Below are 27,757 nucleotides of genomic sequence, written 5' to 3' on the forward strand. Positions count from 1 at the left end.
TTAGTTTAAGGAAGCTGCCAAGTGAAGTCACCTCAACTTAGTGAGAAATACTGTATGAGTCCATTCAATGGACGTTTACAGGGATCACAATTATGCCTTATACATGACACCATGACCTGAATAACTGCTATTAAAATGTGCTAGTCTTGTTGTTGTCTTGTGAATGTATGTTGTGCCTTCAATAAATACTTCCCGGATACTGTGTGTGTTCATGATAACATGAAAATGACCCACATTTGAATGCTCAAGGTGCACCAGGAACTCCTATGCTGTACGCTTTAGGAAAAGGTTATGTTTATTGTAAGCATAGAGGCCTCAGTAAAATGTCAAACATGTTGACGACTTGAGTCCTACATAGATTTAGTAACAAAGGAATATTGTATAGAGACAATCAAAGCTTACTGAAGAACATAAAAGTTCATATATCCCCAGCAGATGTAAAATTTACAGTAAATCTCAAATCACAGTTGAATGATGCTGTTATTAAACAAATGAACTAGCAATTGCTAGGACTTTAGAGTAATCTCCCTCCATTTTACGTAGATGCGTAGGTAAAGGGACCTTAATCCTTGTTCCTGTAGGGTTCCCATTGTCCTCAATCAGAACAACATTGTTCGAATCAAAGCGTGGACTCATGCGTTTTCCAGGCATTTTGTGTCCAACGATAAGTGCTTTCTTCTTCTGCCCTTTGAGGGCAAGCAACACTTTGTCACCAACTTTTCCTATGCCATTCTTGGTGTAGACGTGGATCACTCTTGGCGCGCGATGATACGGTGTATTCCCAAGAGAGCTGTTGTCGACCACTCGCACTCTCGTCATTTTTTGAATGGCTGCTGCAACGGCGGATACACTGACGAGACAAAAGAGGGAAATTTGTCATCTTCAACCTATGGTAGTCTAAAGTACGGCTCTCCTCCACTTACCCCTCAGTCAGCAGTCATCCAAGAAATTAACTTTTGGGGCCAAGTTTAAAGCAAAGCACTCTTTAATAGAATAGATTTGCTGCTGAAGCTGAATATCAGAGACTGTGGTCATGATCATGTCATATGGAGACAAATGCGAAAGTAAATTATGGAATAATTTGAGGACATGGAATTTCATTAACACCAATAACGTTATTAGATTAAATCAGGAAATTAAATTGTATCATATGTCATGTGTGCAGAGAGAGAGAGAGAGAGAGAATTACTGCTGAAGATACCACTTAAAAGAAACTAAATATACTTGGCTTTAATCTACAGTTCAGCTCTAAGACTGGGCTGAAATAACTCAAAAATGGTGACTTTACTGGGATACAGAATATATATATATATATAATATATATAGATATATATATAATATATATATAATATATGATTATATATAAGTATATATATAATATATAAATAAATAATTAATAAATAATGAGTGTGAAGTGATAAACAGTTTTCCATATCATGAATATAAATCCTAGAGATCAAAAATTTGGTCATGATATGAAATTAAAAAAACACATTTAAATACTGTTGAAAGCACATCTACTCATTCTCCCTTCCATAATCTATAAACATACAAGTTTGTTGTTTATTTAAAAAAGTTTAACTACTGAATGCATTGACGTGCACTGGAGGCTTCAGGGTGTTTATGTTACATCTTGGACCCACAAACTAGTAATGATGTTATCTGGTTGGTGCATCCCATGGAGGGATTAAGTAAAAGATCCACGTCTTAGAGTCAGACTTAATGTGACCACAGAGAAACTTTACCCATGTGGAAACAGACTTCTGGTGTCAAACTCGCTTTTGTATGATTTTTTGCACAGTGAAGGTCAAACATTAATTTTAAGCTCCACAAGGGCGATTTTAATAGATGGCTGAGAAATCCTGCAGCGTGTCACTTCTTAAAACATGTTGGTTTAGTCACTTGAATTAATCAAATTGACACATTTCTGTCCAGTCTTGACTTGTCACAACATTGAGCTCTACGTTTGACAGACAAATCATCTTACCTAAAGGCCCTCTGATGAATTATGGACGACGTCTCTACGAAGAGCCCAGTCAGGGATCTTGCCAGTTGAGGAAGAGCCATAACTATAGCGAATACTGTGAGAGAGAAGAAATAAACAATGTTAGCAGCTATTAAGATGAAGGGTCTGCTAATGATACCGCTAGCATATGCTAACAATCACATGGCGGGGCGTGCGAGTCCCAACACGAGCCGGATCATGCTGGTTTGTAGTCATGACGCAAATACAACAATGTTTCCATTAGACAGAGTTTAACATTAAATCAGGGGTTGATATTAAAGCGTCTATCTTGCTCGTGTTACCCTTCTGTCGCGGTCCATGCCAATGTCAAAAGTAAACGCGTCAGCAACAGGCGACCGACCGCCTTTAGCCGGGACAGCTGACGATAAACACGACACGCATTAAGCTACGCGAAGCAAACATTCGTCTTTGTAAACAAGAAGGCGCACTTTGATTTAACCACCAGTGTTATATATCAACGTGTGTGCTCGCAGACGCTAAAGTACCTAAAGAAACCGTGAAAACCGGCTACCGGGTCCCGGTTAGCTTTTGTTGCTCTCTCTCGACGTCAGGCAAAACGCGCCGGAGACACATAGAAATATGAGCGCATAGAAGCGACGCCGCGAAGATGCGGATGGCACAGAGCGCGGCGCCGCCTCTCTATGTGCCGTACGTCTATTTACGTCACGCAGTAATCCCAACGGGCATCGCCGCCTCCCGTTGGACTGGTCGGGTTAGCGAGAGTTGTCCAACTGGCTGACAGGCGCAGCCGGAGCAGCTTAAAGACTTTGTCTGTCTTTACTTTAAACAGCCCGACAGTTTGACAAGGACAGGCCCCTCACCTGGTTAGCTTTGGCGCTGTGGCCAGGGAGGGTGGTGGAGGAGGTGTAAGTGTAATTTAACCAGGTTGAATAGTCTCCACCTGTTATTCAGCACATCGAGCGGCTAAAGTCGGCTAGCTCGCGTTAGCCGCTTGTGTCAGTTGGTGCCGCCGCTGCGTATCATAGCGAGGTAAGTTGTTTTTCTCCCTCTCGTCTCTTATCAGCTCCGACCCGCTCTGCGTGTGTCGGCCTATCAACACGTATGTGTGTGGCTGTTTTTGTACAGTTAAGTCTCTCTCTGTGGTGAACTCGGTAACTCGCTGTCACGGACAATAAAGCGGTAAACACTTTTCCGTTATCATTAGCGTCGGGGCTAACTGACTGAAAGTTGACGAGCTCCAGCAACAGTGTGGTTAAAGGGTAATGTGGGAATAGTATCACCTAATTGGTGAAAGTTATGAACCAAAAAAACAGTCGAGTTAATATCTAGTTTTTATTTTAAAATAGGGTGACTGTTACACATGGATATTCTACCCGAGCCCCACATTACGTTAGCCTGCTGCTCCTGTTTGGATGTTTGTTTGTTTGTTCCTGTTTGCGGATCATGTTCTGCTGCTGCTAATAACGAGGTGTCCGAATATTTAAATTCAAATAATCTCCAACTGTTTGGACCTTTTTTATATGTCTTCTGGGAGATTGTGCATGAACGCAGAGGAGATATTAGACAATTATCATGGTTTAATGTCTGCCTATTTAGCCAACGTGATATGACTCAGGCCTCCAAGTCTGACTTTTTATTTTTTTAGATAACAAGCAGGAGATCAGGTATCCAAGTCAGCAGTTAAGCAATGCTGTTATCCAGAGATCTAGGTTAAACTGTGCTGGATTCACTGACATGAGCTTCATCATGGGCTGATGACTAGTTAATTCTCTAAGTGTTTCCTTGAGCATAGCCCAAAAAGAGACGAGCAGTCTTAATGTTTTGTTCATGAGCCATGCTATGCTTCAGTGACATCAATGAATATTGATGGAAAGCCTTCCAAGAAGAGTCATCTGACATACTTCTGGTCATAGTCATTACAAACAAACAAACAAAGTGTCCCACTTGCTTGCCTTCTTACCGAATGCTGAGGGTATTTGTGCTTTTCCTACATGGATAATGTTTTTACATTTTTGGCTGAGAGCATCCGATTTGAATATTTATTTATTTTTTGCAGCATCACTCACTATTAATATGAACCACAATTCTGAATTCTCATCACAAGCTGAGTGCAAAGTGATGTCCGAACAGTCTGAGCGGCCGCCCGAGTCTTTTGAATTTATAATGACCATGAAACAGATGATAGAAAGCCGCTCCTCGTGTTACACTTAGCGTCACATTCATTAGACTGCAACCACACAGTTTGCGGTATTATGACTTTATAAATCACTTATTGATCAGTTCAACTTTTCCTGGTCTTTTAGATTTGAAAGAGCTCAGGCTTCCCTTCCCCAACCCCCCAATCAAAGGATTGGATGGATCACACGCAGCTTAGTCTTTTTGAAAGGTAGAATTAAGTTACAGTAGGAAGTTACTTTTACAGAGATACAAAGATTGATTGGATTTATATAAAATCTTGTGTTGTTTTGTTGATTTTAGATGGGAAGTGATGCTAATTTTAGCTCTCCTCTCTGTCCATTTGAGCATTTTTTTTTTTAAGAAATGCTGAGCACGAATCTGACTCAGCAGAAGAGATATTAGCCCAGATATTTTAACACTAATGAATGTTTGCGGTGAAATTAGTTTGAAACCCCTCTCTGACATCATCACAATCAGTGATTTTTCAAGCTCGGACTCTGAGCAGTGGTTAATGATTCACAGGCTAATATGACCAATCAAATCTGCGTTATGAGTCATCAGGATTGTTTGAGAAATCTCAAGCTTATGTGACAAAATGTAAAGCAGCTGGCTGAATTCACAAGCACGACAGTCCTCATAATGGATAAAAACAGTGTTTATATAAAGTATTAATCATTTTAGATGCACAAATAGTACAAGAGCACAGTTTGATTACGTTTAAACAAATCTATGTGGATATGTGTAATTATTGTACACATAGATCAGGTGTTGTTTGGACCGTCCTTTTTACGGTGTCCGCTAATTCACAGTTGTTTTCACGTTGCTGATAAGTTTATCACCAACCCTTTATTCGCTGATGATGTGTGTTGTGAAAAGAACGTACAATCTGTCTATCTAAAGGTTTTATGAGCTGATTGTTTCGAACCAACACTCAACACTTGTTAATATCTGTCACTGAGTTGTTTTTGTTTTTGTTTAGTACAAGTGGTGAGAGGTGAAACCTTTAACGGTTGCATCTTTAATATAGGGATTACACACACGTTTTCTATGTAAAGGGAGTGGCTGGTTTTCATTTATTATCTGGATTATAGGCGAGTGCAAAAAAAAAACAAAAACATAACAATTCAACTTACCGTTGGCAACTAGTGCGAGTCCCTCCTTTGTCAAATTTGGTTATTATAATTATTTGGTTGGGACAACAAGATTGAGCATGTCAAGTTGGTGGTGCTTGACTGCGAACCTAATTCCTAACCCATTTTTTAAGCATTGAAGAAAGCCTGTTCAAATATTTATATGATGAAGATTAAAGCAATGACTCACACACTGAAGAAACAATGTAGATTTAAATGCACAAGGTCATGAATATGTGAGCTGTTTCCTGATTGTAGACAAAAAGTATTTTCAGAGGCAGATTTCTCAACGGTTTGCTTCTGTATTAGTAAAATGTAATGAAAATACAGATGCATGGATTTGGATGAGGCACAATGCTCTCACCGAACTTTAAAAAACAAAACGTATCATTCCAGACAATAAGACAATCCACATTGTTTTGCCTGCCTGAGCTGTAAAGCAAACAGCAGACTCACTCTGGATCGAGTTTCAAATGGACAAGCATGAGATTTTCTCCCCCACCGCCTTCATCCTTTTAATGTTTATTTGTATTTTGAGAATGTGTGCCAGACTGATGGTACCATAGCAACTCGCATCAGGTGGAAAGGTGGCACAGTATTTCTGTGCCGCTGAGTCATGCTGTAATTCCACAGTGCTGCTGGAAATTGCTCTAGGTGGCTGCAAATTATGATCAAATCAAAATGAGTTTTAGTCTCAGACATTGTTGTTGGCTGTTACACTGAAGTCAGTTACATACAGACTGAGTGACAAAAACAACACTGAGCGTCTTAGTAAGGCAATGGGCCACTGTGTGCCTCCAAGGCAGCTTTAATGTGCCATGAAGGGTTGAACAGCATTCTTCCCTCATGTGGTGAACTTAATGGTAGTGGTGATGGAGAATGTTGTCTAGCTTTTCAGTCCAAAATCTGCCAGAGGAAGAGATTACTTCCATCAAGATAGAAATGTTTCATCACAGACCCTTCCCTCTATGGCAGGGCCCACTGGTAGGTCATTTAGCTGCTGCAGGTGGCTTTTTGTTTTTTTAAATGCTGTTCTCCTGACCTTTAATTCACTAAGATTCAACTTGGATCCCCTCTGATCCATTTTGCTTCCTCCATAATTGTTAATGATTGATAAATGTGTCACTTTTTTACACATCTCTGTACACATCCTCTCTACATAACTGTTCTGCGTCCTGCATTCATTCATTCAACATTCAGAGTTGCTGTTTTTCCTTACATATCGCACTAATGCACGAGCATCACTGTCATCAACCGTTACTGATATCTTTCCTGTCGATCTAATTGCAGAAGTCGCTTCAGTCACTGTTCCAATTGAAACATGAGCCAGTATTTGTGACCGAAGCTCCCGACATCCGTGCCCCATCAATGACCCCAAAGTCACTTAGATGTTTTCCTCTCACTATCTTGATACAAAAATCAGAAACAACTGGGCCTGTTCAGCATTTTTAACATGCCACACAGCATGATTGGATACTAATTGCTGTAACTGTACCATACAGCGCAGCTGTGTGTTATGGCAACAAAGTTAAGAAATAATCATAATAATACTGGAAAATAATTTTGGTGTGCAGCCCACAATAGCTGTTGAGCAATCCACACTGGATTGTGTGTGTGCTTTTGCCTGAGATGGTTAAAAATACCAAGAAGTTTGTTGAAATACCTCCATTTGTTGTTACAATCTTTTTTTGGATCTCCTCCACCGTGGAGTCAGTAGCAATGTTTCCTCTGCTTTCAGCCATGCATGTTGTTGCTGGGAGTAACATTATTACATCAACAAGCGGGAATCTTTCTATTACCATGTTATGTTTTACACACCCAGTTGCTTTGATTGCTTGGATCATGCATGTACATGTGGACATGACAGGGACGCTAAATATCACCATATAACCAGAATCCTGACATTTATAGATGCACATGCATTTCAAAGATCATCTACGTCACTGAAGAAGACACACAATACTCGACCTGTTTCGCTATACTCATGACACTGACTTTGCAGCCATGCATGTGCTGAATCATCTTTAAGATTAGATGTTAAATCTTTTTCTTTTTTTTAAAAATGTGCTTAAGTCCTTTTCAAGATGTCGCTGTTGAATGTTGAACAGTCCAAACTGTGGCAATGGCTCCAGGATGTGCAGCAGTGTTGCTGAAGGCACAGGGGGGTATGTTGTGCCCTCCTTGGGTTGAGACCGGTCCATTTGAACCCTGCAGTCTCTATTGGCTTATTGTTCAGCTCTGGCTGCGTCCCTCTGCAGTGATGTCACAGCATTCCAGGGAGCGGATAAATGAGTTAGTGTTAGGGCAGATGAGCAGCGTTGTGAATGCTGCTGGTAATAGTGGGTCGAAGGGCACAAGTATAGCAGTTCAACTGTGCAAACACACTCGCCAGCACTCACCAGAACACCTACGCGCCTTGTCCAAGCCCTTCACTCAGTTTGAGTGAAATATAAAATATGTGATAGCCCGTAGATGAGGATAGAGACATTTTTTGTATACTACTGTGTAGTAGTATAGTATAACCCTAAGCTTATGTTGATGTGTTGTCAGACTGAGATGACTACAAGTATTGATTGGATGGCTAGTGCCCCTCATATTTTATGTACCGTAAATGGTCATTAAGTCAATTTCCTGACCATGAGCATCCCTGTCTGAGTGAATGAATGTGGACCTTTTATAATGTTGAGTGGTCTGGTGTATCACACATCATTTTTGCAGGACTATTCAGATTTACTGTAATTCTGGGACTATTTTTACAACTAGTTTGAATCCTTACAGTCAGGACTAAACTGCAAAGATCATTGGGTTTCTCACTTTAGTGTTGGGACCAGGATGTTATTGTTAAGATACATTTCTCCTAGGATTTATTACACCTCATACACTATTCATGTTTTGCCAGCGTTTTCCATCATTAGCCTGTTGGGTCGCCTTTTCCTGCCATTTACTGAAATCCATCGGAGACTAGAAGGAGCAGTGAAAAGTAACAGAACATAAAGGTCACCAATATGAAGGTTATCCAAAAAGCCACATCTGTTGAGCCTGATGTGTCAGGGTTAGACACCCTAATCCTAAAGATGCATTCAATGTGGTATAAAGTCCTTATGGCAGTGACCTTGGTTCGGTTTGCACCTGGCTCCTTTGCTGGATGTCATCTCCTCTCTCTCTCTTGCATAAAAAGGCCAAAAATATCTATAACATTTCGTTATGCAACAGTGTAAACAAGCTTATACCACCTGCCTAAGACAAAGTGAAAGATACATCAGTGACTGCTGAAGAAAGCTGAACTTGTTGCACGCTTAAAGACCCAGATCTTTATTTCAGGTGTTGGAGTTTGGAAGTAGCAGCAGTGTCGTTCTCTGTTTACTGGATTGGGGAGAGAAGCTAGTCACTACTGAACGCCTCACAAATGCAAACAAGGAATAGAAAGTGTAGAAGCGTCAAAACATTGTCTCACTTGTCATGCATGTGGTCAAATGCAACAGCATGTGACCAGTGATGAGAAAAAAATGTCTGTCTCGGTAGAACAGCAGAACATGAAAAATCTCGTGATGTGCTGTTTCCATAATTTGTCTCTGAAGCACTTAATGTACTCTCTTTGTCCTGGATAGACTGTGTTATCGGTTTGCTTGAACGCAACATTAATCAGCAGACATAATGTTGTGTCATAACAATTATGTCTTTCTCTTCACAGGTTGTCAACATGCTGCAGTGAGTGATGCACAGAGTTTTGATATTAATTATGGCCGTCATGGGGGTGCAAGCATGCTCCAATTCAGCGGGCTGCCCGACGTTGCAGCCCAATTCCACCTCCAGGGATTATTGTTACACGGCCCGAATTCGCAGTACAGTGCTCCAAGGCTTGCCTTTCGGAGGGGTGCCTACTGTCCTTGCCCTTGACTTTATGTGCTTCTTGGTGAGTCCCAAATGGGAATGCCCAGTTACTATAGCTGATGAGTTCCATTTGCACCATTCAAAACCCTAAGTCCTGCTGTTTTTTCTGTTTTCTTCTTATCCTTCAAAATTCAAGCAGTTATGTAACTTTTTTTTCTTAGGTCTCTGTAATGTAAATAAAGGGACTAGAGGTGTTTACAGCCACTCTTTTGTACTTCTAGGGGCTGCTGTTTGTGTTCTCCTTCTTGAGAAAAGTAGCATGGGACTACGGGCGTCTGGCTCTGGTGACTGACGCTGACAGGTAATTCTAACACATTGGTCCAGACTAGAAGGTCCAGTACCAAACCTCTCTGACCTAAAGTGGAAAATCATGGCCAACATGTACTGACATATCAACTGTGGTTGAAATTTGATATGCTAACAGCAAAGCCTCTCATGTAACAAGTGTTTAATACACATTAGATGTTCATAATAAATATTTTGTAGATACTATTGTCTAAATGTAACTGTTGCCTTCCAAAATATATATTTTACTAGCTGAAATAATAAATTGCACACCTTTCACAGAAATGTCACTTTGTAATGTGTTTTAACCCTAACTTTGCTCCCTCTCTTATATGTCACTTTGCAATCAGCCGTGCAGCACAAAAGAATTTGTCTTGCAAGAGAATATTGACAAACATAGTTCAACATCTTGATAATTGACCCTGGAGTTATTTGAGGCTAGGTAATGTTTACCTATGTTAGTGTCTCACTGGGTTTATAACTGGTGACTCTTATTGATTAATCTGTCGAAAGACACATTTTATCAGTATTTGGCACTCGCTGTTTGTTCTCTGAGTGGTGGTAGTTTTCTGACATTACAGAGATGTTACTCCAGACAGGAAGTCAGTGTCAGCTGTTTCCCTTTTGACAGCCATATTGCACTCCCACATTGTCATGTTTTGTCACTTGTGACATAGTTTGTTCACTTTGAGCTAGAAAGCCCGTTCAGATCCATTTCCCAGACTACTTAGAATCCACTGTCTGCTTCTAAGCCCCGTGGACTATAGTTCCATGGAGCTTAGATCCATACAGTGGTTTACTTTATGATATACTGCTAGATATATCGGCATAATTTGAGACTGATGCCTGCGCACTGATCGAATAATGATGATTGTCATAGAAGCAAAGAGGCGCCTGTAAACAAGGACTGTTTCCACTGCTTCTTTTCAAACTGCTTTACCGTGAGGTGAAACAAGAGAACCGATCGAGTTGGGGAGAGAGGGAGATCAGATCATTGCTACAGATATCTTTGACTGTGAACCCTGGACAGTACATGACTCAGTGCTCCATCACCTACATCCCCCTGCTGCGTTTGAGTGATCTTGCAGCTTCACTATTTTTGCAGCTGCGTGTCAGCAGAGAATGGGGCTGCAGTGTGATGGGAGGGGGGCGGCAACATGGGACACTTTTGTAACAGACAGGAAATGTAGTTTGTTGTCTCATGACACTACTGACTATTGAGATCAGTGTCTGTCTTTTTAAGTTCTTGTAAAGGGAAGCTTGCTTAATCATCAAAACTGGGATATAAATGGTGTCTGTTGTTGTCTCAGCTACATAAGCCAAGACTCTCAACCTAAATGAATGAAAGTGTTATCATACTGCAGGACATAAATTGATTTATATGCCTGGATAATGTAGAACGAACAGAAACCTTCATTGGTATGCCTGTGGTGTGATATGCTTCCCCAGTTTGTCTCTGAACCAGCACTCTTACTGGCCAACAGAGTCATTTCCTTTTAATTAAGCTGAATGGCTTTGTTTTGCTTCTCTTTTCAGCAGAAGAATGGATCAGCGATACAGTCGCCTGGATGATCGGGAATAGTATGTTATCTCTCATAATTGTAGCCTCTCTGCCGTTTTCTTCTCTCCTTTCCCCTCTCTCTAGTTAACCTAACTCATAACTCTTGTCCACTCTGCCCAGGCCGCTGTGGGTTTCAGCCTGTGCTTCACTCTTGATGGGTTTTTTTCCCCTCTCCTCCTCCAGGCGTTTCCCAGTGCCAGGCTCCTAATTATGCTCCCCCTCCTTGTCACTCTTGTATTTCTGCTGTTGGGTGTCCCTGTCCTCTCTCACTGTCCTAATCAGATCTGTGTGTGCTAATCTGTGTATTGACCTCTTTATGAAGCATGGACTTCTCCTCTGTGAGTGTGCCGCCTGAGCTGCGCAGACAGGATGCTTACAGGGAGAGGTAATGCTTCCCCAAGCTGCTGCTGTTCATAGACAGGCCCTAACATGGTGCACCTCCTGTATATCCTGTCTACTAGAGCTGAGATGAGCCATTCCGACTTCTCAGAGGAATGTGCGAGAGGAGGACTGGCGGTGGATTACAGCCGCAGGCTCTCCCCTTGTTCCATTAGTGATCTCTTAGAGCCCTGTCTGACGTCATTTTTCATGTAGTACTGAACACTGAACCGATGTTGGAATTCCAGCAGAGCACAGGTTTTCCCCATATTTTCCAGTTATATATAAATTCACCTGGAATGACCTGCCTGGTGTGCACAATCAGATTTGTATAGCACGTAAGGTCTTGATGCTGTTGTGTAATTGAGAGGATCTACAGCTCTGCTGGACAAACTCCATCAATCTGCCACTTAATGATCGCAGAGTTTGTGTTGTTTCGTCTGTATGCTCTTTTTTGCAGAGTTTAGCCTTCTAACCTTTTTATCACAACCTTTCCTCTGACAGTGATGGTGTACTCAACCTGTGTAAAGTAGGCTCTGTGCTCCTAATGCTGCCTGAAATGTGGCTGCAGAGATTGTTCATGTGGTTGACTGGTTAACCAACCTGAATCCTGTGTTCAGCCCGCACAGGATACACAGGGGTGAATCTCTTCAGCCCATTTCAGGCCATGTTTTTTTTGTGCGTGTTTGTTTTGTGTTTCTTTTCCGTACTGATGGTAATCCCACTGTCCCGCAACACAAAGAACTAACACCCCCCCGCCCCCCTTATGGTACGTGTTGATGTCGAGGTTGTTGTGTAACATCATGCAAATGCCATGTGTTGTGTTTTCTGCATACAGTGTGGCCTCTGCCCTGACATCAGATACATCAGAACGCTATGAGCGCCTCACTTCAGTTTCCAGCTCTGTGGACATTGATCAGAGAGACACAGTATGTATGCCAGTGTTCTTACAGGATGAAATTTAGTGTCTCATCTATGATATGTGAGAACTGGTACAACACCTTCAGTTCTCTGCTCTTTTTTTTTCTTTCTTTTTTTTTTTAGGGCTTCTGCTCCTGGCTAACTGCCATCTTCCGCATCAAGTGAGTCAACTTGCTCATGGCATATTTGAAAAAAAGAAACATCTAGTTGAACGCTGTTTTGAATTGCTCTTAAATGGTATTTGACTTTGTTGCTGTGTTCTCTCTGTAGGGATGAAGAAATAAGGGAGAAGTGTGGCGAGGATGCAGTGCATTACTTGTCCTTTCAGCGCCACATCATTGGCCTGCTAGTAGTAGTGGGCGTGCTCTCTGTGGGCATTATCTTGCCCGTCAACTTCTCGGGAAACCTACTTGGTGAGTCATTTGGAATTTAGAAATTGAGACAATAGCTCTTTTATTTTCTGTTTCGCTGTCAGTGTTTGACTAAATGATTCTGTCATCACCATCACATTTGTTTTTTGTTGGTTTATTTTTATTATTTTTTTCTTCTTGCAAAAAAAGTGTACACTTTGAGACACGTACAAGTTTGTACCAAGTAAATACACTAAATGAAATAGTCTTTTGAGAAATTTGATAATGTGTTATGTGTGCTATAATAAGCTGCATGTGTGTAGAACTCCTGTTGATTGGCAAGTGATTGTCTTGTTTGTTTTACTTTTTTCACAGAAAACGATGCCTATAGTTTTGGGCGAACCACTATAGCAAATTTGGATGCAAAGTGAGTAATTCATATACCCCCACTTGATTATGCATGTATTTTATATTCTGTAATTTGAAACCGTAAGCCTTCGTTATATAATGTCACTCAGTCTCTTTATTTTCCAGAAATACACTACTGTGGCTCCACACTATCTTTGCATTTCTCTACCTGTTACTGACGGTGTACAGCATGAGACGACACACCTCCAAGATGCACTACAAGGAGGATGACCTAGTGGGTGGCATGTTTCATAAAATGGCTGTTTTATACACACATACAGTAGGTCTGAATTCTGGTTGGTAATTACTTGCCTGTCTTCGTGTCCATGCAGGTGAAACGCACTTTATTTGTCAACGGAATCTCCAAATATGCAGAGGAGTCTGAGATAAAGCAACACTTTGAGTAAGCACTTTTCAGGATTACTCATACACTGCACCCACAGTTAAAATCTCTCTCCTGCTTCTGCGCCTGTCAACGCTGGCAGTAAACTGCGCAGTAACTGTGTTAAGTTGTATGAGAGCCATGCCTTTTCCTGTTAAAAGCAGCTGTCTTGTCCAGGCCCATATGACTGGGATCAGACAATGAAAGGCCTATATGTGTAATTGTCCATAATAGGAGCCAGATGAGCAGGATCATGCAAGTCATGTGTCACAATGGTCAAAGACTGAGGAGGGGGTGTTTGGCTAAACTATTACAGCACTAAAGAGCATTAAGCAAAATGGTATCTTTGCTCTCCCGCATGCTTCAGTACAAAAAAAGGGGTAGGGCTTTCAGTAAAAGAAAAATGCTGAAAGCCTTTTACTCTTCCTCTCCTGATGCATTATTACCTATCAAAGCTATGTTATATCTGCTATAAATACAGTTTTCTGTTGGTGTAAAGAATGTGCAAATACTGCAGTATGTCTACATGTGTGCTTTGTTAACTCTTCAGTCCTTGATTTTCTTCCTCCCTGCCTTTCTTTCATAGGCACGCGTATGAGAACTGCGTTGTACTGGAAGCTCGTATCTGTTACGATGTGGCCAAACTGATGTATCTCAACTCTGAGAGGTAACAATGCTTTAACTACCAAGTGTTTGTGTGTGGGTTTAGCCCTTTCAGAGCTTTTTTCGTGTACTTGTGTAATGTCAGATTAGAACTAGCACCACCTTCTGCTTATCTTGTGAACCCGCTCCTGATATTTTCATAGTGGTAGAGGAAGGAAACAAACATTGATTTTGCATTTTCTTTTGCTGAATTACTTCGGATTCGGTTTAAATTTCTGATCCATTCGAATGGAAACACAGCCATGACACAGCTAATGTTTTGCATGCAGGAAGAAGACGGAGCGCAGCAAGAAATTCTTCATTGACCAGCAGAGCAGGGACCATATTACCACCATGATCAATCCAAAACCCTGTGGACACCTTTGCTGTTGCGTCATCAAAGGCTGCGAACAGGTAACACTGATATATCTACTTAGCTTTATCTCAAAACAAAACACTCCTGATACTTATTTACAGGCTGATACTTGCGAAGGAATTTTCCTTCTTCAGTCACTTAAGTCAGCTCTCAAGATTAGATTCCCAATGCAAACAGCATATTTGAGGGCAAGATAAACGAGACATCTATCATTGATTTCATAGATTCAGTTGGAGAATTAGGGCTAAGCAGGAAGGAACATAAACAGTGAAACATGGTGTTACCTGCTCATAGACTAGCCACCATACAACGTATTTTTAGATTATTAGTTAACCATATTTGAATATAGTTTTTTATATTGTGGTCTGAATGTCGCAATATTCTTTGTGCTTACAAGTTGTGTTCACTTTTGGATTGTTGGCATGTATCATGTGACACATGCTAAATGGTTGGATGAGGAAAACAGATTAGCATAAATACGATGATAAATAATTTAGTTAATAAATAATTCACTAAAGATATAATTCCACCTACAACCCAAATCCAACAGACTCCGATCATCACCAGCTATAGTGGCTAATTTAAAAGCGGTTTCCTCATTTTAATCAGTGTATTGTCATTTATGCAATTATGACATCTAAAAACAGACTGACTTAGATTTGCACATCCTTCAAAGGAAGAGGCAGTGGGCTACTATACCAAGCTGGAGGCACAACTAAAAGATGACTACAGGAAGGAGAGGGAAAAGGTCAACAGGAAGCCCTTAGGAATGGCTTTTGTCACCTTCCAGAATGAGTCCATAACTGCCATGTAAGTACATTAAGTAACATTTATGAATGCGTATCTGTGACATTTGTTTTAAATTTACTAATTATTTAGCTCTTGACCCACTGTAACATCTGTTCTTTGCTTGGCTGGTTGGCTCTTTTCAGAATCTTGAAAGACTTTAATGCTTGCAAGTGTCAGGGCTGTCACTGTCGTCGGGAGCCCAAGAGCTCTCTACTCGCTGGCAAACTCCACACAAACAACTGGACAGTCAGCTATGCCCCTGATCCACAAAATGTCTACTGGTAAGAACCCATTCAGATCATGTAGTCTGTCTGTTTTTTATTATTATCTATTACATAACTGCAATGATTTATAAGGGTGGTTTCATTTTGACAGAATAATAGCACTTGCAAATACCCAAAGGGAATTCTACAAACACAGACTTGTGTCTTGATATGACACTGAGGAATAACTAGACTTCAGTACACTTTGAAGAGACTTTCTCACTCCAGATGACAAGCTGGATTTTGAGCTGCAGTATCAATTTACTGGCCAGCTGTGTCCATAACTGCAGGCCATCGCCCAGTGTCAGTCTAACCGCTACATAACCTTTTTCCCACAGGGAGCATCTGTCAGTGGGAGGATTCTCCTGGTGGATCCGCTGTTTGATCATCAACATTGTCCTCTTCCTCCTCCTCTTCTTCCTCACCACCCCGGCCATCATCATCTCCACCATGGACAAGTTCAATGTTACCAAACCAGTGGAGTACCTAAATGTGAGTGTTGGAAATTTTAAAGGTGCTTCCTGTCCGATTTAAGGCATCTTGATCACTGCCGCACTGAGTGTTCAGCTCCAAGTATCTTCATACTGTCACAGAGGCACAGGAATTCACTACTCAATTTCCTGACACAACATATCTCTCTGATCTCTCCACCAGAATCCAATCATCACCCAGTTCTTCCCCACCCTCCTTCTGTGGTCCTTCTCTGCCTTACTTCCTACCATTGTCTACTACTCTGCTTTTTTCGAAGCCCACTGGACCCGGTATGGTTAACGCTTTCTGTAGTCATATTCACAATCCTGTTGTCTTTTTTTTCTTATTTCAGATTTAGGTTATTTGAGTTTGTTTTTGTATATATGTATATACACATGTGTAAAAGCTTCCTTTGGTCTTTACAGGTCAGGAGAGAACAGGACCACAATGCATAAATGCTACACATTCTTGATCTTTATGGTCCTGTTGCTGCCCTCCCTTGGACTAAGCAGGTATGTGCCCTGCTACACAAAATATCAAGCCATACATTCATTTATTATGTCAGCCTCTATATTAAAGATGATTTCTTCCCTCACGTCTTTGCAGTCTGGATCTTTTCTTCCGTTGGCTTTTTGACAAAAGATTCTTGGCAGATGTGTCAGTGAGATTTGAGTAAGTAGAAGAACCTGATGCACATTCCATACAGCTCTGTAGCGTTCAGAACAAAGCAGAGCAGGGTGAAATGTTTAAATATACAGCTTAAACAGCCCATAACTTGTCGTAACGTAAAATATATTGTGAAAAAAGAATTATGTTAAACTTAATTCAGTCATTTAGGAATACCCCAACCAGATCTCATTCCTAATTAAACTTGGCTTCTGTAAAAATACCTTTTCAGACTTAAATGTGAGTCTGACTTTTTTTCCCTTTCTCTTGAGGTGTGTGTTCCTTCCTGACAACGGAGCCTTCTTCGTAAACTATGTCATTGCGTCTGCATTCATTGGTAATGCCATGGACCTGCTGAGGATCCCCGGTCTACTTATGTACATGATCCGCCTCTGCTTGGCACGCTCTGCAGCAGATAGGAGGAATGTCAAGAGGGTTAGTGTGTCCCCTGCTTACCAAATTGAAATTATCTATGGTGATTGTTAAGTTTAAGAATTAATAAGTGAGTATAATTTATCTCTGACATGAACATCTGCTGTAAAACTGAAAGAAGAGTAGATAGTTTTGTTGTTGTCATGCCAGTTGAGCAGCTAAAGTTAGTACATAATAAATGGGGATCTTTACTATTTCCTATTGTTTAAATCGGCTTCATATGATAAAGATATCGAAGTTAGGATGTAGGATTTTCTTTAAGTCGCCGTCCGTGGCCAGCATAACTGTCTTTCAGAGGCTGTACAGGCTCAGTTTTAACTGGATACTGGTATCACATGGCATCCTTTGGTACATGTCATACTAGTTTGTTAGAAGGGTGTTAAATAGCACTCCAAAGTTAGGCAGAACTTTAGCATTTTAAAAACTAAACTCAAAGGGGTCCCATGACCTCTCACCACAAGTTATCTGAATGAAAATGGGTTCTATGGGTACCTAAAAGTCTCCCCTTTAAGACATGCCCAGTATATGCTTTTTTACAATATAAATGTCTTAATATAGCCTAATATATGAATACTTCTGCATACTGGGATCCTAAACAGTGTTGGAATTGCCTGAATTGTCTATGACTGCAACGCACATACTCAATGTTTGATTCAGCGTGCCCAATTGTACTCCTGTGTTCATCTTAGTCCCCATAGTAGACAATTTGTTGTAGTGAGCCCATTTTTTTGGAAACTTGATCTCAATGTAAAAAAATGACCTATTGTGACATCTAGGATAATCACAGCCTCGTGAAACAGTACAGCCACAAACTAGAGCATTCAGAGGAAGTACAGCTTTCCAAAGTATATTGACAATAAGGTTGGGTTTTTTTTGCAGTTTTGAGAAGGGAAGTGCTCCCAGTCCAACTGCCGAAAATGCAGTTCTTACAGAAGTTCCAAATGTCAAAAGTTTTTGATATCAAATCACAGCAAATTTTTTTTTTTTGTGGTGACAAACATTGCTCTGGTGCATCTCAAATTCTGGTTCCCTGCTTTCAGATGATGTATATTACTTCTCTGTGGTATATACAGTTAACCTGCTGTCTCCCCCTAAGACACCCCCCCCCCCCCCAAAAAAAAAAAAAAAAAAAAAAAAGACAAAATATATTTTATAGGGAGGACTGAATTGGAAGAGTTTAATATTGTATTATTGTGTCTCCATAGCACCAAGCCTATGAGTTCCAGTTCGGGGCAGCATATGCCTGGATGATGTGTGTCTTCACCGTGGTTATGACCTACAGCATCACCTGCCCAATCATCGTTCCTTTTGGTGAGTTCTGCCAGGTCCCTCCTGTTTTGCATCAAGATACTGTGCTTATTAAATAACTGAAGGGTAAACACACAGAGGGCAGGGAGCATTTAGTGTTTCTGTTCTTTACACGGAAGCTTATCAACAGGTCTAACTGGATTAGTTCCACTAATTGTTTTATCTCCCTTCTCTGTGCAGGGCTGATGTACATGCTGTTGAAACACTTAGCAGACAGGTATAACATGTACTACGCTTATCTGCCATCCAAACTGGACAAGAAGATCCATTCTGGTGCCGTTAACCAAGTGGTGGCCGCTCCTATTCTCTGTCTCTTTTGGCTTCTGTTCTTTTCCACTGTTCGCTCGGGTAAGATGAGGGCTCCATCTACAGGCCACTAATGTCCTAGCACATGCCTAAATTTAATTACAGTACATCTGCCACTTATGTCTGAAGCATTATAAAGCACAAGCACCTGTTAACACAAATGTATGTCCCTCCCTTTTTTTCCCCCCCAGGGTTTTCAGCCGCAACGTCCATGTTCACGTTCATAGTTTTGATCATCACAATCATTATCTGCCTCTCTCACGTCTGCTTCGGACATTTTAAATATCTTAGCGCTCACAACTACAAGGTAACATGATAGTCACCCTTGTATGCATATTAATTGTGTGTTTTTTCTCAATTTTTCAGTATTTCAGATGAGTATTATTCTCAACTGCTTGTGTTAAATATGTGTTTTCTGTCCTAGATTGACACCCAGGATGTGGACGGGTTGGAGAATGGACGTCCAGTAAGAGCTTCTGCCACCAACAAGGCAACAGTATGTGTTCAGTCATGTTTATTTTTTAACAGTGGAAAAAGATGGAACATACTGCTAAAGCTTGCAGTAAAAGTCAAAATGGTTTGTTCACTTGTAGTTAAAGTTACAGTGAAACTTTATTTAGTATTTACTATTTAGTCAGAGATTGACCACAAGGTCTGTTGTTGTTTTTGTTGTTGTTGTTGTTGTTGGTTGACCTAACAAATACAAATTGACATTTTAATGATGACATGACAACCCAACCTAGGACCCAATTCAGCAGAAACATGGGGAAGAAATCAAGAACACAAACCTAATTTTTACTAATATCGATAAATAAGGATGTAGCAAAAAGATGGAGGTTCCTGTTTTTGTATCTTCAGGAAATACAACATGGTCCAGTTTATTAGACATTTTAGACAACCATGAATCATTTTTTCTGTTTAATAACTTAAAATGGCTGTGAGGTAAACTGTTGTGTGTACAGAAACCTGCTATTAAAGAAATGTTTGTGTTTTCATTATAATTAATTTTGAATTTCAAATTCAAATATTCAGTCTCTTCAGTCATATGTTTCCTTCATATAAAGAGATAATGTCATCAACATACTTCTTGTCTAACAATATGTTATGAAAAAGATGATTAGCAGTGCCATTGAGAGTTCTGGTTTGACCTTAATAGGCCGACAACCTAGCACAACTGCAGTATGTTAGACTTCATAAGGCAAGGCAAGTTTATTTGTATAGCACAATTCGTACACAAGGCAATTCATAGTGCTTTACAGAGGCAAGGAAAAACATTTGACATTAAGACAAGCAATAGCAATAGAAATAAAAAATTAAAAAGAGAAGAAAATTTAATTAAAAACATCAGAATGTCATTTAAAATCATTAAAATAGCAAATTTGAAAACAATTTAAAACCATAAACGAATCACTGGATTATGATTAAAAATTCTTTAAAAGTTCTTTAAAAGAGCTCAGCCATAAGCACGTGAAAATAGAAAAGTTTTTAACCTGGATTTAAAAGTGCTAAGAGTTGGGGCTGATTTCAGTCCTGCTGGTAGTTTGTTCCAGTTGTGAGCAGCATAACTGCTAAATGCTGCTTCACCGTGTCTGGTTTGAACTCTGTGCTCCACTATCTGACCTGAGTCAGTAGATCTCAGAGCCCTACTGGGTCTATATTCTACTAACATTTCATTTATGTATTGTGGGCCTAAACCATTCAGTGATTTGTAAACTAGTAGCAGAACTTTAAAATCTATTCTGTGGCTAACTGGGAGCCAGTGTAAAGACTTAAGAACTGGGGTGATGTGTTCTGATCTCTTTGTTCTGGTCAAAACTCGAGCTGCTGCGTTCTGAATGAGCTGCAGCTGTTTGATACTTTTTTGGGGGAGTCCAGTCAAAAGACCATTACAGTAGTCAAGTCTACTGGAGATGAAAGCATGGATCAGCTTCTCCTGATCTGTTTGGGACATAAAGCCCTTAACTCTGGATATGTTCTTAAGTTGGTAGAAGGCTGTTTTGGTGACTGATTTTATGTGACTGTTGAAGGTCAGATCTGAGTCTATCAACACGCCAAGGTTTCGGACTTGGTCTTTAGTTTTTAGAGACAGTAACTCAAGGTGTTTACTGACAGCAACCCTCTTCTCTTTATTGCCAAAAACAATTACCTCAGTTTTTTCTTGATTTAACTGAAGAAAATTTTGGTTCATCCAATTTTTGACTTGCTCTAGACAGTTACACAATGACTCTATAGGACTGCAGTCATCTGGGGACAGCGCAAGATATATGTGTGTGCGTCATCTGCATAACTGTGATAGTTGACATTAGAATAAGACAATATTTGTTTTGAGGATTAACAGACACGTGTTTCATTTTCCTCCCCACAGCAAATGTACATTGCTCAGGTACTCCAAGACCCAAATTCAGAGGAGGCTGGTTCAGGGAGTGGCGAGGATGACGGCCAGGGGTCCTCGCAGGACGAGGAAATAATCAATGTGGAAAATGGCCTGAATGAGGACTTCCAGTCTGGTGAGGACAGCCTCATTGATAATGAAGTGCGGCACTGACACTGCTTGGAACAGAGTAAAATCCCCTAAGTTTAACTAGAGGAGTGCACTGAATATGTGAATTAAACCAGGAACTGAAACAACAGTTCTCCAAAGCATCTCAACCTCTGCAGAGGGACTTTACACTAACATAAGCACACTGTCTACTAAGGATTAAATGGATTGTCGCTCAGGGACCCTTCACTGGGTCTCATCAAACATCTTCTGTCTATACCTGCAGAGGGAATCTGACAACGCAAGGGCAGCAACATCCTTCTGCTCCGATATAACTGAGGCACACCCCCAGACACTGCATAAGGACCCATGGAAAAAAAATAAAAAAAGACACTAATGCACAAATGAAGAATACTTTGCCTTGTCTTGTTAGGGGAGTGATGTTCTGTCTGTATTTCCTTAACATTATTGCACTTGAAAGAGAGGACCTGTCCTATAAGCTCGAGTTTCACTAAGGTACTGTAGTACAGCATGCCTTCAAGTTCAAAGGGTGGTGGGATTTATCTGTAATCCTTGGACAGCATCTCTAATTGTCTGCACTACTCTAGATGCTTCTCCTGAATAAGCGGCTGGCATGAGAAGAGAACACACCACCGGATAGCCTGGTGTGTTCCGATGTAATGTTCTCAAAATGGTTCTTCCAATTCCATAAAAGCCTTTCAAAAGAAAAGAGGAAAAAAAATCATTGCTACTAACACTCCTGGATGCTTTGACACTGTATGACTACAAAAATTTATAAATAGCCTTTTCTGACGTGGTATTTATTTGTAGGCATTGAATTTTAAATGCTATCGAGCGCAATATACCCCTAAACTGTGGAAGAAGATGAATCTCTATCTTGGAACACTACACTTATGATCTTTAGACATTCAGTCTCTGAGCCTTTGTTGGGACTTGGTGTTGGACTGCTGCTACTGATGCAGGAGGACTGAAGGCCAGGAGCCTGCTGATCCTTTTGTGTTGCTCAGAGGATGGAGAGAAAGGCCTTTTGAGGTTTTTCTGGGTCAGTTTCACATGATACTCATTATAACTGGTCCTCTTTATCTGTTTTCATTTGTATGTTTTTGTTCATATGTTTACGTCTTCATGTAGGGATTTTGAATTCAGCATTCAGTTTAGGTGGCTACTGTTTTACGAATGAGATAAAATATATCACTCAGCTCTCTGTCAGGTCTTCTTCAGTGTAACACTTCATCATGTAGGTAGCATATTGTAAGTTCCAGTGGGTCATTGTTACAGTTTCCCATTTGCCAGCACTCTGTGCCGAGTTGTACATTGTTTAGTTAAAATTACACAATTTTGTGATAGCATATCAAATCTTAGGCAAGGCCACTCAAGAGTTGTATCAGTGGATGAGGTCCAGATCTATTTATAATCACTCATTTAAACCTTAACCTTATGCAAATGAACACTATTATTCCCTAAACCACTGACAACAAAATGGAAGTGTACGGTGTATTCATTATGTTACTTCTGTGGATTGTTATAAAGTAATCATCTCCCCACAATTGTACATTTTCATTTGCAGATCCAGTTACTAGCTTTGGAAGACCTCTGCCAGACCATTAGTAATGTACTCCACACGTGATTGTGAAACACGCAGGTTAAATGTTCCTGATCTGCCTCAGCCATATTAAGCAGCTTCTTTTCAGGCATCAGGAAGACAGAAATACACACATTAACAACACAAACATCAAGTAACAGACTATAATGTGAAACACAGCGCCCACACAGCTACGACCTTACTCAGGATTTATCAAGCTTCTTGTTTCTGTCGTCTTCCTCCGTAGTCAAGTCAACACTATAAACTGCCCCATTAAACACAAAGATTGTTGGTATAGCAAGGCAGTGCTGCAGACACAGTACCACTACAGTCTGCCACTATGGACCAATTATTACTGTGATTATTGGACCATAATATAAAACCTGTGTTATCCAGCTGCTCAGAGAACCATTGTGGGAAATGTGCACTAATCTTACTTTCACTTAAATGATTGACAGAGAAGGGCACGCATGATAATCCATAATTTGTCCATGGGTATATTAGCACCACATATGGGTATATTATTATGGTACTAACAAGAGAATTGTTTGACACCACTGAGTCTTGTGCTCTTCTAGTCATGATAAAGTGATTTTATATTTTATACCTCTTCATTTCTTTTTTTATACCTCTGAGATGTCTTGAACTCTCTGAATGTGTCCTGTCAAAATAACACATACTGTCCAGGTCTGAAGGAGATGCTTCAAAATGTCATCTTGTCTAACAACTCCAGTGCTTAAACGCTGAATGTAGGTTAATCCCACAAAGAACAGTTCACTAGCTAACCAGAAATTGTACATTTTCTACTATGACAAAACTTGGTGTTCATTCCCATGTAAAGGCATTTCGTTTGAATACAGATCTACATTTGTCAGTCTGAGGATCGCAATGTTTTCCAGTAGTCTTGTGCTAAAATGTGCAATGTTCTTGTGCAAGGAAACTTTTATTTTAAGTTCTCTTCATAAGGTCTGTATGGAGAGCGGGAATCACTGGAAATAAATGGATTGTTTTTTTGTAAACAGCCAAGCACCCTCTAATGGAAGTTCTCAGCTTGTTTCTACAATGTATTCAGAAAGGGTAGTAACACGTGTCTGCGTCTCAAAAACTGTGCACAATTAGACTTATGTTTTTGTGTGCTTTGCCTTTTTTTCTGTTTTTTTTTTTTTTAGTTTTACATTTTTCTAGATAGGAAGAATAATAATAGCAGATCTTTTTATTATTCTTTCCAAAGGGCCGTCTGTATAACAGATATATACTGTATATATATCTGTACTTTTCCCCCCAGCTCTTTGAACAATAAATCTGTATTTAATCAAGTTTGTCCACAATAACTTTTGGCTTTTAATGCAATAGCTGTGTTTCAAATTCATACTAATTCTATACAACACTATTTTCAAGGTCTACTGTTACAAAACAAACAACACACTCTTAACACTTTTACAGGAACGCTACATCCAACATCAGATGTCAATCAAAGTGCCAAAGAGAAATCACATAATCACATCATAATGTTCGATTTTTATTTACTTGTTTAATTTTGTGTTCCATTTGGGAGCAGTGCTTCCATGTCCTCCATGCATTGTATTGTGTGAGAATAGTATTTAGTAGCAGCATGTATTTACTATGCACTCTCCCAGTGGTGACATGTAATAGTATGTGGTATGAATCTGACACAAACACCTAATATCTACTTGTTTTCTGGTTTGGTGTGTCTACACCACAAACCATTTTAATGTTAGTCCTTCACACTAACACACAGTTTGCTCAGGCTTGAGTCTGAACACATGTTACTCAGAGGAAACATGAAAATAATTGTATTATTCTAACCACAAACACACAATGCTTTTTATGTATCTTTAGAAATCTGAAGCTGTAAAGTACTATGATACTTCACGGAAAATAAGAACTTTGACCTGCAGCTGACTTGTGTTTTTTTTTGTTGGCCAACACGCGTTTGGAAGCAGCTGATTGGAGAGCCAGAGGTTTGACGTGGGGCGAGAGGGGGTGGCTGCAGTTCTCAGTGTCCGACACTGGGTGCTGCTGGTCGGGAGGGACGTGCTGCTGCTGCGGTGCCAAAGAGCACGCAGACCGAGGCGCGACGTGGAATGGCACTTAAAGTGTTTCACGATCCAACATTTGAGATCCAACCACACAATGAGGGCAGAGTGTCGGCTTTGACCTGGATCTGACGCTGAAATATAATTCATCATTTAACACTTGTGTGAAGAAGAAGCAGCAGCAGTGTTCGTCATGGACGGCGGGTTGACTATCACTTTTATATCTGTTGCGATGTTTGTGGGCTCTTTTATACTTGGATTCATCCCGCTGTTGTTCAGACTCACTGAGGTAAGTGCTCTCTTTTTATTAATTCATTATTTAGTCACGACGATATTAATCTGCACTGTTGAGTATGCTTAAAACCCGTGGATCTTGTGGATTTGTCTCCATGACTGACCCTCACTGCATTATTTGCTTTTAGTCATAGCAGTGTAAGAAATCACTCCAGCTCTTTTGTCAGTCACGAAAATCACTGTGGGAAAAAGAATCCCATAGATCAGCTGAAATCATGTGTCCACCCCCAGAAAAGCCTCCAGTTTGTCTCCATCCTCGGTGCAGGACTCCTGTGTGGGACAGCGCTGTCAATAGTCATCCCTGAAGGAGTGGGCTTGCTGGAAAGGTCATGGAGTGGTGAGTAAACTCTAAATACAAACATCACAGTTGGATCTTTTTGCTATCTGATCACACACAAACACCACCATCCTCACCCACCAAACCTACACCTGTGTTTGACGGTAACCCCTTGAGATGAAGCACATGGGGATGAAAGCAGGCTCAGCTGTCTAAATGTGTGCTGCTCTGCCTTTTTGTTCCTTTATTTGGATTTGATCAAAAGCTTTCCCCGTCCTTCATCTTTTCTCCTCAGCATCCTCCTCCCCTGATGTGCAATTGAGACAGAATGCAAGTGAGAAAAACGCTACGTCTACGGAGATAGGCTCTCCACCTCAGTTCTTCATCGGAGTGGCTTTAACTTTCGGGTTTACCCTCATGTTTGTGGTGGATCAGATTGGAAGTTACTTTTCCATGCGGGGCAAGTTGGCAGAACTCTGACACCAGCTTCATTTTACAGAATGTCACGTCCACACACATCTTCTTTTTTTAAATTTTTTTATTTCTCACCATGATGTGTCTTATTTCAGATCAAGCGAACAGTGCCGGCATCACTGCGACTTTGGGACTTGTTATTCACGCTGCAGGTACTGCACAGCACAACACATACTGTATATTTTTATTGATGCTGTGGTGATATGCTGTCCCAAGGTACATAAAAAAAATTCCAGGCCCCAGACATGGAAATTTCCAACAAAGCACTGGAGCTGTTCTTTTCCTCATGTGACTCAGCATGTGATCCCTTCAATGTTTATCTGCTATAGACTAGCACAGCCCAAAGGGAGCATGCCCTATATTTCAAAGCAGGTTCATCCATCATGCTGTAATATTATAGAAACACAAACATGCACTAAAGAAGTAGTTTGCTGTGACTCTCTGTGATTCTTGTATGTTTGCATATAGCTGATGGATTTGCTCTGGGTGCAGCTGTGGCCACAGGACAAGTGTCAGTGCAAGTGATAGTATTTTTTGCTGTGATTCTACACAAGGTGAGAGCTAATTATTATACAGCAGTATTGGTCACAAGCATGATGTAACAAAGCTGATAATAAGACCTTACTCATCCTTATAATCTCCTAGGCGCCGGCAGCTTTTGGTTTGGTCTCCTTTCTGATGCACGCAGGCCTCGACAGGAAGTACATCATGGGACATTTACTGGCCTTTTCAGCTGCAGCACCTATAGTTGCCATCACAACTTACTTCATATTACACGCAGTAAGAAAGCACACGTCAGCCATGTTGTGTCTGATTACACAGTTTCAGCTGGTGGTTCGGTATTATCTCACTGGATGTGTTTATGTCTGCAGTCGGGCAGTTCATCTCAGAGCCAGCTCAGTGCGACAGGTGTAGGAATGCTCTTCTCGGCAGGGACTTTCCTCTACGTGGCCACAGTGCACATTCTCCCAGAGGTCAGCAGCAGGACAGGCCAATCATCTTCTGACCTCCAGCAGAATACTGAACATGAGCAACCACACCACCATCACCACCATCAGCGACACCTGGGGCTCCTGGGGAGCCTCACCTTCATTCTCGGGGTTGGGCTTCCGATGGTGCTGGCTCTTGGGCTGCAGGACGACTGAGAAACGTCAATTTAGTGGAAAAGCGCGTTGCCAAAACTGAGATTATCTGTCGAATAGATAGTACAGGGTAAACTGAACAGATGGCTCAACGATGGAGTAGACAGAATGAACCTTTGAACAGAGTTTACCTTGGGTCAGCTATTGTTTGTGTGTAACAATTGCTCTCCAGTGTGTACAAAGAATCTGATAGCTAATATATTGTCCTTGTTGGACTGAGAAAAAGGGTAGAATTTTTTTATCACGTCTCATTTACTTTATTCTTTTTGTGGTCCTTTTATAATGCCTGGCATAGATATGCAGGGCATGGCATGTTCAGTGGGGAAGTCACAGTAACTGGATCAATTTACAGGAAGAATGAAATAATCCGATACTCTCTCTTACAAAACAATGGTGTGTCTTTTATTTGTTATTCAGCCCAGAACTTGAAAACAGGTTCAGACTTTCAGTCTATTAATGTGCAATAGTGCAGTTTGAGACAGGAAGTGGCACTTTTGTAGTTGTATAATTTGATATGTATATATGGTATATTTGTTATATGTAGACCGTCCAGCAGCTCTTTATGCCTGTTGAACATGTGAGTCAGACACAGGGTACTGTAACTTTTACATCCTGATTTTGGGGTCATTAATCTATTTCTGTTCTAAGTCTGTGTGAAATAAAAACGTGCCTGCTCATGTTATGATGGTTATTCCACTGTTTAATGT

At 40.6% G+C, this 27,757-nt stretch overlaps 3 protein-coding genes across 8 annotated transcripts; 2 read left to right on the forward strand and 1 right to left on the reverse strand.

Moving 5' to 3' along the window:
* Positions 1-276: 276 nt before the first annotated feature.
* mrpl14 (mitochondrial ribosomal protein L14) lies at positions 277-2,630 on the reverse strand. Of its 3 annotated transcripts, none has more exons than XM_010730098.3 (3): positions 2,512-2,630; positions 1,988-2,081; positions 277-850 (listed from the first exon to the last, which is right to left on the reverse strand). In XM_010730098.3, exons 2-3 carry the CDS (start codon positions 2,065-2,067, stop codon positions 484-486), a joined length of 447 nt encoding a protein of 148 aa, XP_010728400.2. In that variant the 5' UTR covers positions 2,068-2,081; positions 2,512-2,630; the 3' UTR covers positions 277-483. The 3 variants fall into 3 exon arrangements, with proteins under 3 accessions (XP_010728400.2, XP_019121847.1, XP_027133927.1); XM_019266302.2 differs by lacking the exon at positions 2,512-2,630 and adding an exon at positions 2,308-2,505; XM_027278126.1 differs by lacking the exon at positions 2,512-2,630 and adding an exon at positions 2,168-2,290.
* A 101-nt stretch (positions 2,631-2,731) lies between these two features.
* Positions 2,732-23,816, forward strand: tmem63ba (transmembrane protein 63Ba). 4 transcript variants are annotated; one of them, XM_010730136.3, is made up of 25 exons: positions 2,732-3,016; positions 8,987-9,208; positions 9,408-9,487; positions 11,008-11,052; positions 12,249-12,339; positions 12,455-12,492; positions 12,602-12,744; positions 13,057-13,108; positions 13,216-13,324; positions 13,422-13,492; positions 14,058-14,138; positions 14,404-14,527; positions 15,166-15,299; positions 15,422-15,559; positions 15,880-16,033; positions 16,196-16,302; positions 16,438-16,524; positions 16,619-16,684; positions 16,951-17,113; positions 18,316-18,421; positions 18,599-18,766; positions 18,916-19,031; positions 19,149-19,220; positions 21,090-21,231; positions 21,490-23,816. In XM_010730136.3, the coding sequence occupies exons 2-25, from the start codon at positions 9,011-9,013 to the stop codon at positions 21,498-21,500; spliced, it is 2,496 nt and encodes an 831-aa protein (XP_010728438.1). In that variant the 5' UTR covers positions 2,732-3,016; positions 8,987-9,010; the 3' UTR covers positions 21,501-23,816. The 4 variants fall into 4 exon arrangements, with proteins under 4 accessions (XP_010728438.1, XP_010728412.1, XP_010728429.1 ...); XM_010730110.3 differs by having other exon boundaries at positions 21,090-23,816; XM_010730127.3 differs by having other exon boundaries at positions 11,011-11,052; positions 21,090-23,816.
* A 389-nt stretch (positions 23,817-24,205) lies between these two features.
* Positions 24,206-27,741, forward strand: LOC104918407 (zinc transporter ZIP9). The gene is made up of 7 exons (XM_010730156.3): positions 24,206-25,152; positions 25,389-25,494; positions 25,730-25,894; positions 26,004-26,060; positions 26,377-26,462; positions 26,554-26,688; positions 26,781-27,741. The coding sequence occupies exons 1-7, from the start codon at positions 25,057-25,059 to the stop codon at positions 27,051-27,053; spliced, it is 918 nt and encodes a 305-aa protein (XP_010728458.3). The 5' UTR covers positions 24,206-25,056; the 3' UTR covers positions 27,054-27,741.
* Positions 27,742-27,757: the final 16 nt, after the last annotated feature.

Source organism: Larimichthys crocea, chromosome III (genome assembly GCF_000972845.2).
Source record: "Larimichthys crocea isolate SSNF chromosome III, L_crocea_2.0, whole genome shotgun sequence".
Taxonomy (NCBI): Eukaryota; Metazoa; Chordata; class Actinopteri; family Sciaenidae; genus Larimichthys; species Larimichthys crocea.